At 41.5% G+C, this 15,931-nt stretch overlaps 2 protein-coding genes across 2 annotated transcripts; both read right to left on the minus strand.

The window, feature by feature from the left end:
* Positions 1-1,834: 1,834 nt before the first annotated feature.
* Positions 1,835-3,830, minus strand: LOC140008775 (uncharacterized). Its single transcript, XM_072053647.1, has 2 exons — positions 3,200-3,830; positions 1,835-1,878 (listed from the first exon to the last, which is right to left on the minus strand). Exons 1-2 carry the CDS (start codon positions 3,828-3,830, stop codon positions 1,835-1,837), a joined length of 675 nt encoding a protein of 224 aa, XP_071909748.1.
* Positions 3,831-3,907: 77 nt separating this feature from the next.
* Positions 3,908-7,845, minus strand: LOC140008776 (uncharacterized). Its single transcript, XM_072053648.1, has 5 exons — positions 6,597-7,845; positions 5,847-6,398; positions 5,666-5,759; positions 4,213-5,197; positions 3,908-4,054 (listed from the first exon to the last, which is right to left on the minus strand). The coding sequence occupies exons 1-5, from the start codon at positions 7,843-7,845 to the stop codon at positions 3,908-3,910; spliced, it is 3,027 nt and encodes a 1,008-aa protein (XP_071909749.1).
* Between the last annotated feature and the right edge of the window lie 8,086 nt (positions 7,846-15,931).

A 15,931-nucleotide genomic window follows, 5' to 3' on the forward strand; every position in this document is an offset into this window, starting at 1 on the left:
CGTAGTAACAATTTCTTCTTTTTATCGAGACCTAAGTCTATATCATCTTGAATAATGGAATTTTCTTTGAATTGCTTTAGCTTATTAGTTTAGCGATTTTGTTAATAAGATTCTCCTTTAGGTACAATGTGGTAGAAACATCTTGTGTAAGAGGAAGCAACTTGGGAGTTGGAGGAAAATCCTGTAAAATCAAGTTTTGTGTGAGAAAAGGTTGGAATTTTGAGGACGAAATTCTCTTAAGGGGGGGAGAGAGTGTGAGGCCTCGAAAATTCGTTTCCTATGATTTTAATTGGTATAACTTATTTGCCTTGCATTTTTTGTAACTTTACTGGTTGAGTCATGATTTTTATTTCTATTGCCTCATTCAATTTATTGGATGTTAAGTTTCATAGTACGTTATGCAAGTGTGACTAATTGGTGAGCTATGTGCAATAAATTTAGTGAAAAAGAGGGAGTTTTGTGCAAACGGCATTATGTATTGTGACGACCCCATCTTCCCCTAAGGCGAACCAGAGGGGTCGACGGACCGCCTGCCCAGCTCTCGCCAGGACTACGGGTCACAAACAATCGGATCGCGTTTCATATATAAAGGAAAATTCAACAAAGTGAACGATTTATCCCATTAACTTGTTTTTATAACCATAATATCATTAAGCAAGAAAGTATAGCGCTCGAGCACTTCAATCGGACAAGAAAGCGAAAAACGAAAATTTGCCGCGGATGAACAGTAACCGGCCACGTCACTATCCGGCCAGAATCTGGCCGGATAGGAGGCCGAGGCTAGACCCCAAAGGGGTCGAAATTCCCCTGTCAATCCGGCCAACAATCCGGGCGGAAATTGGCCGGATTGCTCTGGCCGGATTCTGGCCAGTAGCCAAAGTCCAAATTTTTTCTTTTCCCCTGCCTATCCGGCCTTCTATCAGGCCAGAAACTGGCCGGATTCTGGGCCGGATTCCAGGCAGTGATTTTTCCAAAATTTTTCCTGCTTTTATTTGAAAACCGGCGATCGTACAAATACATCAAACGCACAATATAACGAATCCAAGACTTGGTAAAGACATATATATATGCCATATATACATGAGAAAGGTTCAATTTACACCTCAAAGGTACACGAAGTCATAGACATCAAAAGTTCAAGTTCTCGAGGATCCTTTCAAAACTATCACTTAACTGGCTCAACTCATATCAAAACTTGTTTCCAATCATGCTCCTGTAAGGAAAACAAAACAACGGGGGTGAGCTTACGCTCGTGAGGTACCAAATGCACAATTTCATGATACAACTATTAACACATATACATAAACACCTTCATACAAACATACACATATAAAAGGATACATGTGACCCTCAAGGGCCGGTTTCCGATTGCCATACTTGATCGCACACGTTGACACTCCGTCAACCATTTAAACAAACCAAGATCCGTAGACACCACTTCGCACCATTTCCTTCCACCATTCACCCCCTATTCGGGCCCGCCGCCTCATAGTTCCAAAAGGGTAATACTCGAGTATACCACAAGGTCGAGGAGTTAACACTCCACTCGCCTATCAAGAACCCAAAGGCTCATTAACGAATCGCCCAAGCCCTTGCCGGCTCGACTCGAATAACGGTCTAAGGGCATGAGCTCAATTTCACATTAATATTAAGGCATTGCCCCATCAAATGTCAAATCATGTATATATACCACTTCACATCCAAACAATAATGGTAAATGCAAGTAAGTGGTCAAGAGCGATCAAGTACACTCTCGACCCAAATCAAGACATTTAAAATCACATAACAAGTATGTTCATCATATACTGGTACACTCACCAAATTTTCAAGCAAGTCACACGTTTGAATCAGGTGTAGGTCCCGGCCCACCGGTACGACCTAAAACAAGCAAATAACCATATTGAAGACTCAAACACAATTCAACGTACAAGTTTAACTTACTAATGCAAGTTGCTCAAAAGCCAATACAATGAAACAATAAGGTGTGGAATGTGAGTAAAAGCCCAAAACTTATCCATTTCTACTCAAATCCTTCTCAATACAAAACCATCTATATTTCTAATCATTTGGACGGCATAACCCCTTAATTTCTTTGATTTCCCCAAACTAGTCAACAACATCCAACTCATACCATTACACTTAGATATCACTAATTGATCCATTCATCACATTTAAGTCACAAACTACTCAATTACCCATCAAATACTAGCATATACACAATACATAGAAAAACCCCAATTTATACCAAAACCTAAAAACCGAAAATCCTACAAATGCTGAAATTTTTCCACAATTAACCACAATAAACATATCTAGGCTCCAAATCATACCATGTGAACCCATTACACCTTCCACAACCATGAGTTATCATATAAAACAGAAAATTCCTCAATAAATAGAAAATTTCCATAACTCAACCACAAGTCTTGAAATAACCCATAAAATGGCTTCTATAACCACTAACATGTACTAATTTCATCTCACAACCAACACATAAACATTTCCTAACTTGCTTACCTTACAAATGTGGAATACAAGGTAAAGGATAGCTTTTCTCTTCAAACAAAAACCACCAAGTAGTTCAACCCTTCCTAGCAAGCAAGTTTTGTGGAGAAATTTGAAAGATTAATGGTTGGTTTGCAAGATTTGGCCAAGAAATGAAGCAAAAGTTGAAGAGGTTTCTTTCTTTCTTTCTTCAAGGTTGGTCGGCAATGAGCAAGAGAAAAATGAGTAATTTTGGATCAATTTTTCTCTTAATAAGAAAGGTAAAGTGAAAGTCAAAAGTCCAACTTCCAATAAGATCTCAACATGTGTTTTCCAAGCTTATCCAACATCTTTGTCTTGTAAAAACTTAATTATACTAGCTAACCACTAATTAGCTCATAACACTAGGTACTAAAGCTTCCGTATAGAAATTTTCCCAAAGTCACATTTATAGGTACCGATTACCCTAGTGGGTCCCACATGCACTGTACACCTCTATAAGCACAGAAATTGACCTAAACCCAGAAAATGATGCAAAATTCATATTTTCTCATAAAATTCCCCAGAAAACCTACATATAAAATAAAACCCCAAAAATAGACTTAAAAGCCCCAAAATAAATACCTGGAAAATAAAAATAAATAATAAAATAAAAAAAAATTCGGGGTCTCACACTCTCTCCCCCTTAAGTAATTTCGTCCTCGAAATTTCTCACCTGAGTCAGTAAACAGTTCTGGATATTTGGTTTTCATCTCACTCTCCATTTCCCAGGTTGCTTCCTCAACTCCGTGGTTCTTCCACAGAATTTTCACCAGCGGAATTTGTTTATTCCTTAGCTCCTTCACTTTTCTATCGAGTACTTGCACAGGTTTTTCTTCGTAAGTAAGAGCCTCGTCGATTTCAATCTCTTCCGGCTGAACAACGTGAGCTGGATCGGGGTAATATCTCTTGAGCATAGACACATGAAATACGTCATGAATCCGTGACAGGCTCGATGGCAACTCAAGTCGGTATGCGACTTTTCCAACCCGTTGAAGGATCGGAAAAGGTCCTACGAATCTGGGCTGGAGTTTCTTTCCTCTGCCGGCAGTAACACTCCGTAACGGTGTAATCTTCAAGAATACTTGGTCTCCTACTTCAAACTCCAGATCCTTCCTTCGATTATCGGCGTAGCTCTTCTGGCGACTTTGGGCTGTCTGGAGTCTTTGACGGATTAACTTAATCTTTTCTTGTGCCTCCTCCATCCACGGAATAATAGTAGGGTCTAGGATCCTTTTCTCTACCACTTCATCCCAATATATCGGTGAACGGCACTTTCGCCCATAAAGGGCTTCGTACGGTGCCATTTGGATTGATGAATGGTAGCTATTATTATAGGCGAACTCTACTAATGTCATGTGCTGTCCCCAATTACCCCCGAAATCTAAAATACTTGTTCGTAACATATCTTCGAGGGTCTGAATCGTCCGCTCTGATTGCCCATCCGTCTGATTGCCCATCCGTCTGAGGGTGATAAGTAGTACTCAAATTCAGCTTCGTCCCCAGGGTCTCCTGAAACTTTTGCCAAAATCTGGACACGAAACGAGGGTCTCGGTCAGAAACGATACTCACGGGCACTCCATGTAATCGTACAATCTCCTCCAAATATACTTGGGCTAACTTATCCATGGAATACTTCATATTCACAGGCAGGAAATGAGCCGACTTGGTTAATCGATCAACAATCACCCAAACGGCATCATGTCCTCTTTGAGTCCTAGGTAGTCCAGAAACGAAGTCCATAGTGATATGTTCCCATTTCCATTCAGGAATTTCCAAAGGTTGTAGCAATCCCGAAGGCTTCTGATGTTCAGCCTTAACTTGCTGACACACTAGGCAGGTTTGCACGTACTGAGCTATCTCTCTCTTCATCTTGTCCCACCAGTACAATTGCCGCAAGTCACGATACATCTTGTTACTTCCTGGATGGATTGTATACTTAGATCGATGAGCTTCCTCCAAAATTTCCCTTCTCAAATCTCTATCATCGGGTACCACTATTCGATTTCGAAATCTCAAAATTCCTTCAGGGCTCAAATTAAAATTAGGTATTTCTCCTTTCTTCACCTTTTCTACCCACCTTTGAACTATCGGATCCTTAATTTGAGCTTCCTTGATCTTTTCTAGAAACACGGACGTCACTCGGATATTCCCAAAGGTTACCCTATTATGCTCCAGTTTTGGATTCCATTCTCCAACCGCTCCCAATAATTCCCATTCTTTCACCATCAATCCAGAAATTTGAGCCTTTCGACTTAAGGCATCGGCTACCACATTGGCCTTACCAGGATGGTAATTAATCGTATAATCGTAGTCCTCCAAGAATTCCATCCAACGGCGTTGTCTCATGTTCAACTCTTTCTGAGAAAAGAGGTATTTAAGGCTCTTATGATCGGAATAAACTTCAAAAGTCACTCCGTATAGATAGTGTCTCCACTTTTTCAGAGCGAAGACAACTGCGGCCAATTCTAGGTCATGGATGGGATAATTTTGTTCATGAATTTTCAATTTCCGGGAAGCATAAGCTATCACATTTCGGTGTTGCATTAGTACACATCCCAATCCTTCTTTGGAGGCGTCGGTGTAAACAGTGAAACCGTCTGGACCGTTAGGTAAGGCTAAAATAGGGGCCATTGTCAATCTCCATTTCAGTTCTTGAAAGCTAGTTTCACACCTATCGCTCCACAAAAATCGACCACCCTTTTTTGTTAGATCGGTCAAGGGACTGGCAAGTTTCGAAAAATCCTTAATAAACCGCCGGTAATAACCTGCCAACCCTAGAAAACTTCGAATCTCAGTAGGGTTCTCGGGTCGCTTCCACTCAATCACGGCCTCCACCTTAGCCGGATCTACCGCAATTCCCTCCTTTGATATCACGTGCCCCAGAAAAGACACTTTGTCTAGCCAAAATTCACATTTGCTAAATTTGGCATACAACTGGTGCTCCCTCAGGGTTTGTAGAACCTCTCTCAAATGTTGTTCATGCTCCTCACGGGTTTTTGAGTAAACCAATATGTCATCGATAAAAACAACAACAAATCGGTCAAGAAAGGGCTTGAAAATTCGGTGCATAAGGTCCATGAAAGCAGCAGGGGCATTGGTCAATCCAAAAGGCATCACGGCAAATTCAAAATGCCCATACCGGGAATTGAAAGCAGTTTTGGGCACATCTTCTTTCTTAATCAACAGCTGGTAGTACCCCTGTCGAAGGTCTAATTTTGAAAAGACCACCGCACCTTGCAATTGGTCAAATAACTCATCAATGTGGGGTAATGGGTATTTATTCTTGATAGTCACGTTATTCAACCCTCGGTAATCAATACCGAGTCTCAAAGTCCCGTCCTTCTTCTTGACAAAGAGAACGGGCGCCCCCCAAGGCGATCCGCTCTCGTGAATAAACCCCCGCTCTAACAGGTCTTGCAACTGTAGTTTTAACTCTTTGAGTTCCGCGGGTGCCATTCGGTAAGGGGTTTTAGAAATAGGAGAAGCCCCTGGACAAAGGTTCACTTCGAACACCACTTCTCTCTCTGGAGGCAAGTTCACTAACTCGTCAGGAAAAACATCAGGGTATTCACTCACTACCGGGACGTCCTCTATTTTCAGTTTGTCGGCAGGAGTATTAATAAGAAAAGCTAGGAACCCTTGTGCCCCTTTGCTCAATAATTTCCTAACTCGAATACCCGAAATCATAGCGGATGAGGCTAGACTACCCCTCACATCTAACCTCAAAGTTGCCTCCCCCGGAATGCGAAATTCAACAGTTTTCCGTTTACAGTCTAGCTGAGCATCGTACCGAGCCAGCCAATCCACGCCTAATATCACATCGTATCCCTTTATGGCTAAACTTATCAAATTCCCCAATAACTTCCACTCACCTACCCAGATCTCACAATTCGTGTACATTTTACTAGAAATCAAACGTTGGTCCCCCGTAGGAGTACTAACTTCTAACTCATAAGGAAGAATAACAGGGTTTATATCAATCCCACACATAAACTCGGGGTTAACAAAGGAATGGGTAGCTCCAGGGTCTATCAAAATTCTAGCTAGGCGGTGGAAGACAGGAATCGTACCTTCCACTACCTCGGCGGAATCAGGAACTGGCCGTTGCTCAATGGAGTACACCCGTGCGGGTACCTTTGGTTTGGTACTGTCTACCCGGGATTGACTTGAGGTAGCCTTAGATGTCATCGGGGTAGTTCCTCTCGCGTCACGTGCCTGGACCGGACAGTTGGCGAACCGGTGCTCCGCACTTCCGCACCGCAAACACTTATTCTGCTTCCTCCAGCAGTCGTCCTCCGTGTGATTGGGTTTCCCACAGAAGTTACACGGACCACGCGCTACAGTAGCGGAACTCCCTTGTGTGGTGCTCCTCGGCGGCCCTCGGCCTGGTTGGCTTCCTCGGGAAGAAGCCCCTCTAGCTGGACTCGAAAATCGTCCCCCTCCAGCTCCTCTTCCAAATTTAGGAGGGGGAGGGGTACTCTTATCCCCTTGAGTTGAGCTACTCCCAGCAGCTCCCCGCTTTCGATTTTGGAAGTTTCTCACCTGGAGCCTCGCATTCTCGGATCGTAAGGCCTTCTCAACAGCATCACTAAAAGTAGTGATTTGGGCAACAGCTAAATCCTTTTGGATTTCCACATTAAGCCCCTGAAGAAAACGCCTAGCCCTCCTTTGTTCGGTTAAAATGAGCTCAGGAGTAAATTTAGATAAACGTGTGAATTGGCTCTCATATTCGGCCACCGATTGCATGCCTTGGCGTAGACGAATAAATTCTTCCTCCTTTTTCTCCTGAACCAACGGTGGAAAATACTTAGCGTTGAACTCCCTTACAAAGCTCGCCCATGTTCTTGGCGTCTGTTCTCGCTCCCATTTTGTTCGAATAATGTTCCACCAAGAGCGAGCAGCCCCTTCGAGTTGAAAAACTGCAAAGGTCACTTGCCTCTCCTCCGAGTAACGCAGGGCGGCAAAAATGTTTATCATCTTCTCCAACCATTGTTCCGCTACGTCCGGATCGGGCCCTCCGAGAAATTTAGGTGGAGAAAATTTTTGGAATCGTTCGAGAGCTCGGTCTTCGCTCTCGACATGATTTCCAGGATTTCCAGGGTTTCCAGGGTTGCCGACAGGTGGATTAGGGTTTGGGCCCTGTTGCTGCACCACCTGGGCCAGGAGATCGGTCATCCGCTGGATAGCAGCGGCCACTTGCACATTAGGGTCGATTTGGGGTTCAGGAGTTGGTTCGGGCACTTCAGTTCCCGTACCCTGTTCAGTCGTGGGCTGTCTACCCCCACGTCCTTTACCTCGGCCACTACGCGTGCCTTCCATCGTTCTAGATCAATCTAGGGCCAAAATATACCCATAAATATAACATTAACAATAAAGGGTACATACCCTTGTACACAACAAACATGAGCACTTAACCAAACAATCATTTCACAACACACTTAGGCACCTAACACATAGTCATGGCATTCACAACAAGATCAAACATTTATACAAAACAGTCAGTCAAGTACAAACAGAAAGCATCTTACGGAAAGGGCCATACAAAAGTAATATATACAAAACTAGTCCTATATACAACGCGACTAGCTAAGAGTCCTTCTCGGCCTACCATTCCGTGCCCCTTATATATACAAAGTCAAAATCTTCCAAAATGGCTTAAAAGCCATACCCTAGCCTACCGTGGGACTAGAAGACCTACTCGCTTGAGCGGATTCGACTCCGACCGAACCCCTCACGTAAGAGTCCTCGTCACTCTCGTCCCCTAATAGGTCATCACACATGTTCAGAATCGATCCGGCCTTCTCCTTCATTTGCCTCGCCCTCTTGGCCGTACGTTTGTGCATCTCCTCAAGTTGCGAACACAAGTCGTCCACCCTATCTTGACCTTCACCTAGGTCATATTCCAATTCCTTAATTCGCTCAGCTCGCCTCTTGTTGGCCTCACTTAATCGATTTACTTCAGCTTCAAGCCTTGCACAATCCTTGGCCAACTCCTTCCTTTCTTTGTCCACGGCCAATACTAGAGTATTGGGATAGGCAAACCTCTGACGGCACTCACAACGCCGAAGGCGACTAGCCGGACTCCAACGTACAGTTGACCCTCTCGGCCGGATCTGGTACCTAATCATGGGAAGTACTCCACGGCCCCGTTTCACGGTCGGTCTCTCGCTAGACCCACTAGGCACGTCCATCCTACACGAAAACTCAAAGAAACTTAACACCCTTAAGCAAATAATCACATACAAGTCCCAAGTCAAGAAATTTCTAACAAGCCCAGGTTAATCTAAACTTAGGCTCTGATACCACTTGTGACGACCCCATCTTCCCCTAAGGCGAACCAGAGGGGTCGACGGACCGCCTGCCCAGCTCTCGCCAGGACTACGGGTCACAAACAATCGGATCGCGTTTCATATATAAAGGAAAATTCAACAAAGTGAACGATTTATCCCATTAACTTGTTTTTATAACCATAATATCATTAAGCAAGAAAGTATAGCGCTCGAGCACTTCAATCGGACAAGAAAGCGAAAAACGAAAATTTGCCGCGGATGAACAGTAACCGCCCACGTCACTATCCGGCCAGAATCTGGCCGGATACCCGGCCGGATTCTCGGCCGGATAGGAGGCCGAGGCTAGACCCCAAAGGGGTCGAAATTCCCCTGTCAATCCGGCCAACAATCCGGCCGGAAATTGGCCGGATTGCTCTGGCCGGATTCTGGCCAGTAGCCAAAGTCCAAATTTTTTCTTTTCCCCTGCCTATCCGGCCTTCTATCCGGCCAGAAACTGGCCGGATTCTGGGCCGGATTCCAGGCAGTGATTTTTCCAAAATTTTTCCTGCTTTTATTTGAAAACCGGCGATCGTACAAATACATCAAACGCATAATATAACGAATCCAAGACTTGGTAAAGACATATATACATGCCATATATACATGAGAAAGGTTCAATTTACACCTCAAAGGTACACGAAGTCATATACATCAAAAGTTCAAGTTCTCGAGGAGCAATTCAAAACTATCACTTAACTGGCTCAACTCATATCAAAACTTGTTTCCAATCATGCTCCTGTAAGGAAAACAAAACAACGGGGGTGAGCTTACGCTCGTGAGGTACCAAATGCACAATTTCATGATACAACTATTAACACATATACATAAACACCTTCATACAAACATACACATATAAAAGGATACATGTGACCCTCAAGGGCCGGTTTCCGATTGCCATACTTGATCGCACACGTTGACACTCCGTCAACCATTTAAACAAACCAAGATCCGTAGACACCACTTCGCACCATTTCCTTCCACCATTCACCCCCTATTCGGGCCTGCCGCCTCATAGTTCCAAAAGGGTAATACTCGAGTATACCACAAGGTCGAGGAGTTAACACTCCACTCGCCTATCAAGAACCCAAAGGCTCATTAACGAATCGCCCAAGCCCTTGCCGGCTCGACTCGAATAACGGTCTAAGGGCATGAGCTCAATTTCACATTAATATTAAGGCATTGCCCCATCAAATGTCAAATCATGTATATATACCACTTCACATCCAAACAATAATGGTAAATGCAAGTAAGTGGTCAAGAGCGATCAAGTACACTCTCGACCCAAATCAAGACATTTAAAATCACATAACAAGTATGTTCATCATATACTGGTACACTCACCAAATTTTCAAGCAAGTCACACGTTTGAATCAGGTGTAGGTCCCGGCCCACCGGTACGACCTAAAACAAGCAAATAACCATATTGAAGACTCAAACACAATTCAACGTACAAGTTTAACTTACTAATGCAAGTTGCTCAAAAGCCAATACAATGAAACAATAAGGTGTGGAATGTGAGTAAAAGCCCAAAACTTATCCATTTCTACTCAAATCCTTCTCAATACAAAACCATCTATATTTCTAATCATTTGGACGGCATAACCCCTTAATTTCTTTGATTTCCCCAAACTAGTCAACAACATCCAACTCATACCATTACACTTAGATATCACTAATTGATCCATTCATCACATTTAAGTCACAAACTACTCAATTACCCATCAAATACTAGCATATACACAATACATAGAAAAACCCCAATTTATACCAAAACCTAAAAACCGAAAATCCTACAAATGCTGAAATTTTTCCACAATTAACCACAATAAACATATCTAGGCTCCAAATCATACCATGTGAACCCATTACACCTTCCACAACCATGAGTTATCATATAAAACAGAAAATTCCTCAATAAATAGAAAATTTCCATAACTCAACCACAAGTCTTGAAATAACCCATAAAATGGCTTCTATAACCACTAACATGTACTAATTTCATCTCACAACCAACACATAAACATTTCCTAACTTGCTTACCTTACAAATGTGGAATACAAGGTAAAGGATAGCTTTTCTCTTCAAACAAAAACCACCAAGTAGTTCAACCCTTCCTAGCAAGCAAGTTTTGTGGAGAAATTTGAAAGATTAATGGTTGGTTTGCAAGATTTGGCCAAGAAATGAAGCAAAAGTTGAAGAGGTTTCTTTCTTTCTTTCTTCAAGGTTGGTCGGCAATGAGCAAGAGAAAAATGAGTAATTTTGGATCAATTTTTCTCTTAATAAGAAAGGTAAAGTGAAAGTCAAAAGTCCAACTTCCAATAAGATCTCAACATGTGTTTTCCAAGCTTATCCAACATCTTTGTCTTGTAAAAACTTAATTATACTAGCTAACCACTAATTAGCTCATAACACTAGGTACTAAAGCTTCCGTATAGAAATTTTCCCAAAGTCACATTTACCGGTACCGATTACCCTAGTGGGTCCCACATGCACTGTACACCTCTATAAGCACAGAAATTGACCTAAACCCAGAAAATGATGCAAAATTCATATTTTCTCATAAAATTCCCCAGAAAACCTACATATAAAATAAAACCCCAAAAATAGACTTAAAAGCCCCAAAATAAATACCCGGAAAATAAAAATAAATAATAAAATAAAATAAAAAATTCGGGGTCTCACATGTATCAAGAGATGTTAAGAGATAATTAGACAGGTATTACTTCTTATTTTGCCACTTGTCAGTCTTTTATCCAACCTTGACCAAGACAAAAGCTTTCTCAAATGGCATCACAAATGTGACCAAAACAAAAGCTTTCCTACCAAATTTGACCAAGACAAAAGCTTTCCCAAATGGCATGACACATTTCCAATATGGCATGACAAATTTGACCAAGACAAAAGTTTTCAAACCAACACTTTCTTCCCTTGATCATTTACATTTCTAAGAGAGAGAAAGAGTATTGAGAGAACCAACTTCATTTCTTATCCTTTTAAACAGCCGAGAGAAAGAGTGTGACAATCCTACCTCCCCCTAAGACGAACCAAAGGGTTCGGCCGACCACCTGCCCAGCTCTCGCCGGGACTCAGTCGTTCACTTCAACCCTCCAACAAAACCAGAATAAACCCACAAGAATAAATATAACGACGATCCAAAACTTAAAGCAAAACTTATGTACATCACTATCTCAAAAGGGAGTACAAACATCGAATATACAAACGTTCTCAATTCACCACACATCCAGCCCGTGCCAAGCACTAGGGCGAGAACCATTACAAAATCAAAGAACTAGACTAGGCTAGTCTATATAGAGCTCTCATCCTGCTCGCCGTCCCCTGTTAAGGAAAACAAAACTAAAGAAATGAGCTAAAAGCTCAGTGAGGTTTCGAACACACAATCAAACAATCAATTCAATACATTAAACATAGAGTATCAATAATTCAGGAAACATTTACAATGGAAAGCGATAGTAACACATTCATTAAAAGGATACGGGCTCACAGGGAGCCATTCGTTCGTTCGTTCATTCATTCTCCTGTCATTCCCCTTATTCCTCCAATCATTTGAAAATGCATTTTTGTAAGTAAAACCCTCATTCGTTCATTCATTGCTACTCATTCATTCATTTCATTTCACCCCCATCCGGACGTTGGCCGGACTCCACCCGACAACAAGGTAATACTCGAGTATACCAAACGTTCACCCAGGGTCACTAAATCGCCCGACCGAATCTGCTTCTGGCTCGATTCGATCAGTAACGAAGGGCAGGGCCCAGTTCAGCCAAATGGCTTACATTCATGCGCAACTAGTATTTAATCATTTAATCATTGAAAATTTCACATTGATTTAGGTCGAGTGCGATAAAGTATACACCCGCCTAGTAAAATTCGTTTTAACAGTCATTGATAACATGGAACACGTAATCATACATCCACCACAGGCCATTTAGTCAAGAACAAGCCATATAGTCAATGAAAATATAACAAACAAAGAATACTCACCTATTTACGCAAAATAATATCCAGAATATCATTTCGGGTAACACTCTCAATCACCGATGAACCCTAAGGTTAAACAAGAGAAAATATTACAGTTCCTCCAGCAAAAGTTAGGTGAATCGAAGACAATTCAAATACTACTCGTACAAAGTATAAATATGATTTTGGAAGTGAAAAGAGTACATTTAAACTAAAGGACATAAATAAAATATTTGTAAAACTTAGACTCACTTGTAAAACGTTAAAATCGCTATTTGAGTCGAAGTGGCAAAGAAAATGTAAATACCCTAGATGGTTCACGTGGTGTTCGCTCTCAAGTCTTACTCAAGTCGCAAGTACATTGACCTAGTTTTCGAGCGTAAATTTGGGCAGCACGCCCTTTGTATTTACCTATTTTCCAGCCATTTATGGCTTCATTCTTTCCCTCAATCAAACCCAAAGTCATATACAAAATCATCTCATTTCAATAGCCATTCCATAGGCTCCAAGTCATACAAGTACAAAATCAAGCTAGGAGCATGTGCGGAAATGAGGTTTAACAAAAGACAGATTTGACGTGTTTTTACGTAACGGACACAACCGAGGCTACGCTTATCGGATTGGGATGTAATTTATACTGTTTCAAAGCTAAGACAGAGGGCTACAGCTTTGATGAACACCACTTAGCCCAAATTCCAGTGTAACCCAGTCAAATGCCCAATTTACAGAACCAAAATCCAACTAACTGGCTAGTTAACCATACTACTTTTAAATGGCCATATCTCAAGCTACCAAAGTCCGTTTAAGACGTTCTTAGAGGATTTAAAAAGCTAAGACAAATTAATAAAACTTTCATGTTTTGACTAAAAACTAGTTCAGTACGTATCACGGTGAACAAATGCAACTAACTTCGTGTACTGTCAAACTTTCCACTGATTTTACTCCTAGGGCAGTCAGGGTATTTTCATCTTTTTACAGGCTATTTTGCTCTGATTGAGCTGAAATTTTGTAGGCAATCATAAAATATCATTCTATACAACTTTCATGTTTTGTGCTAAGCCAAATTCAGCCTCTAACATGATGAAATGGAATCAGGCAGAGCTGAAGCTAAATTTTCCAGAAATCTGGAATTTTTGTTATATTCAAGCTATACTTCTCATTTTTACCTTAAACTACCACTACTTTCTCCTTTACAAGATTATATACCATATATATACATCATACAACACCTAACCCACAAGAAACCCTAACTCAAAAGTCATCCATCTAATCATCAAAATCACTTGAAACAAGCATCACAAGCACAATACTAGCATTAATACCCAACTTAATCATGATTAATGGAGAAAGAAAGGTTGATCAGCCATTATACCTCAAGACAAAAGCTTGCTAGGATGATCCTTCACCTCTCCTTGAAATTTTTGGTTCCTTAAGCTTCCAAACTAGTGATTAATCGGTTTAGTTTTTCTTGGTTGCACTCAAATGGTTCAAACTCAAGATGGATTGAAGTTGTTTCTCTTGCTCTCCCTCTCTCTCTTAAGCTCGGCCAGACCAAGGGAAAATAGTGAAGAAATGGAGCCAATGTGAAGATAAGAAGCAAAGAAAATTAGCTTGGTCAAGGAACCATAGGTTTGCAACACTTGTCACCACCAAAACTATCCAAATTTTGCTTTTTTTTCCTTGCATTTTGGGCCACATATTTTGGTCATACGGTTGAGGATGAGGGGGGATATTTTGCAAAAATATCAAGAGTATGTGGTGGTAAGGAAGTGGTGGTCAAGTGGTGGGTTCAATCGGTAGTGAACGATACCCATCGATTTCAACCGATTTTTCTTAAATCGCGTATACTAGGGTTTTTACCTTCTAATCACTAACTTATTATTATCACTTCTAATCATATAATATTTCCTCATCCAAAAGTCACTCTTAACTACCAAATTTGATTCTCACTCGGTACCGAATAGTCACACTACGGAAAAACATGAAAACCCTAATTCGCTTTTTCTTGAAAACGAAAAGTGAAAACTTTCTAGGTTATTTGCACTCATTGTGGGGTGATTGGGTAGTAAGGCTATTATAAATTAATAATTTCCAAGTAGAAGGGTGTGACGACCCCACCTCCCCCTAAGGCGTACCAAAGGGTTCGGCGGACCGCCTACCCAGCTCTCGCCAGGACTCACTCACTATCTTAATCGAGTCACGTACACACATCCATGAACCATAAATAACATTCCCAATTCAAGCTTATAATTTACATTAATAGAAATCGAGGTACAAAGTCTCAACACACCCAACTAGTTCAATACGTATACAATCCAAGTACAACATGTTCCATTCGAGGAATAGCGCGAGTACAAGACCAAAAAGTCAAAAGTCAAAACAAAAGGCTACGCTAGTCTTTTACAAGTCTCACGCGTCACTCGTACCCCTGAAAGGAAAACAAATGGAGTGGAATGAGCTAAAAGCCCAGTGAGGTTCCAAATAGCAAATTGACCATTATTTAGAAGTACAAGTTTTCGGTATAGCAAAGTAACAAGCATGAAGAGTTCATAAAGGTGAGCAATAACACGTCAAATAGCAATCTTAAAATGAACGAATGTAGAAAATTTTTCAAAAGAAACAATAATCCAATAAACAATAATTACTCCAAAGTATAAGGATACGGATGACTCTCAGGAGCCAAATTCCCATTACATTACCAGAAGCTTGATCCCGTAGTAGTTGACACTCCGTCAACTTTCAAGTAAGTAACCAATCCAGTAGAACACCACTTAAACGACTCTCCGTCCACCGTTCAACCCCCAGCTGGGCCCAAAATCCTCAAGAACACGGGTGGTAATACTCGAGTATACCAATTAGTCGAGGAGATATCACTCCACTCGACAATACAAGAGACCCAGGGTTGGTTACCCAATCGACCAAGCCCTTGCCGGCTCGATTAGAGTAACTCGCCACAGGGTTTCTGGAATTCCAGGAAGTGCGCGCATCATAATCAAGTATATCAAGTCAATTGCAACAATAAACAAGTATATCACGTAAGGGCAAGTGCGATAAAGTACACTCTTGCCCTATCAATTCACGTATATAACATGTACTCA

This window comes from Coffea arabica, chromosome 6c (assembly GCF_036785885.1).
Source record: "Coffea arabica cultivar ET-39 chromosome 6c, Coffea Arabica ET-39 HiFi, whole genome shotgun sequence".
NCBI lineage: Eukaryota > Viridiplantae > Streptophyta > Magnoliopsida > Gentianales > Rubiaceae > Coffea > Coffea arabica.

Excerpts from the sequence above, each read along its gene's own strand:
- LOC140008775 (XM_072053647.1), bottom strand. The coding sequence starts at position 3,830 with ATGGCACCGTACGAAGCCCTTTATGGGCGAAAGTGCCGTTCACCGATA. Across the intron at positions 1,879-3,199 it reads AGAACTGTTTACTGACTCAG|GTCGTACCGGTGGGCCGGGA; the intron begins GTGAGAAATTTC and ends TGCTTGTTTTAG.
- LOC140008776 (XM_072053648.1), bottom strand. The coding sequence starts at position 7,845 with ATGGAAGGCACGCGTAGTGGCCGAGGTAAAGGACGTGGGGGTAGACAG. Across the intron at positions 6,399-6,596 it reads TTCCGCCGAGGTAGTGGAAG|GTGAGTGGAAGTTATTGGGG; the intron begins GTACGATTCCTG and ends AGATCTGGGTAG. Across the intron at positions 5,198-5,665 it reads AAAACTGCTTTCAATTCCCG|GTGTGAAACTAGCTTTCAAG; the intron begins GTATGGGCATTT and ends GTGGAGCGATAG.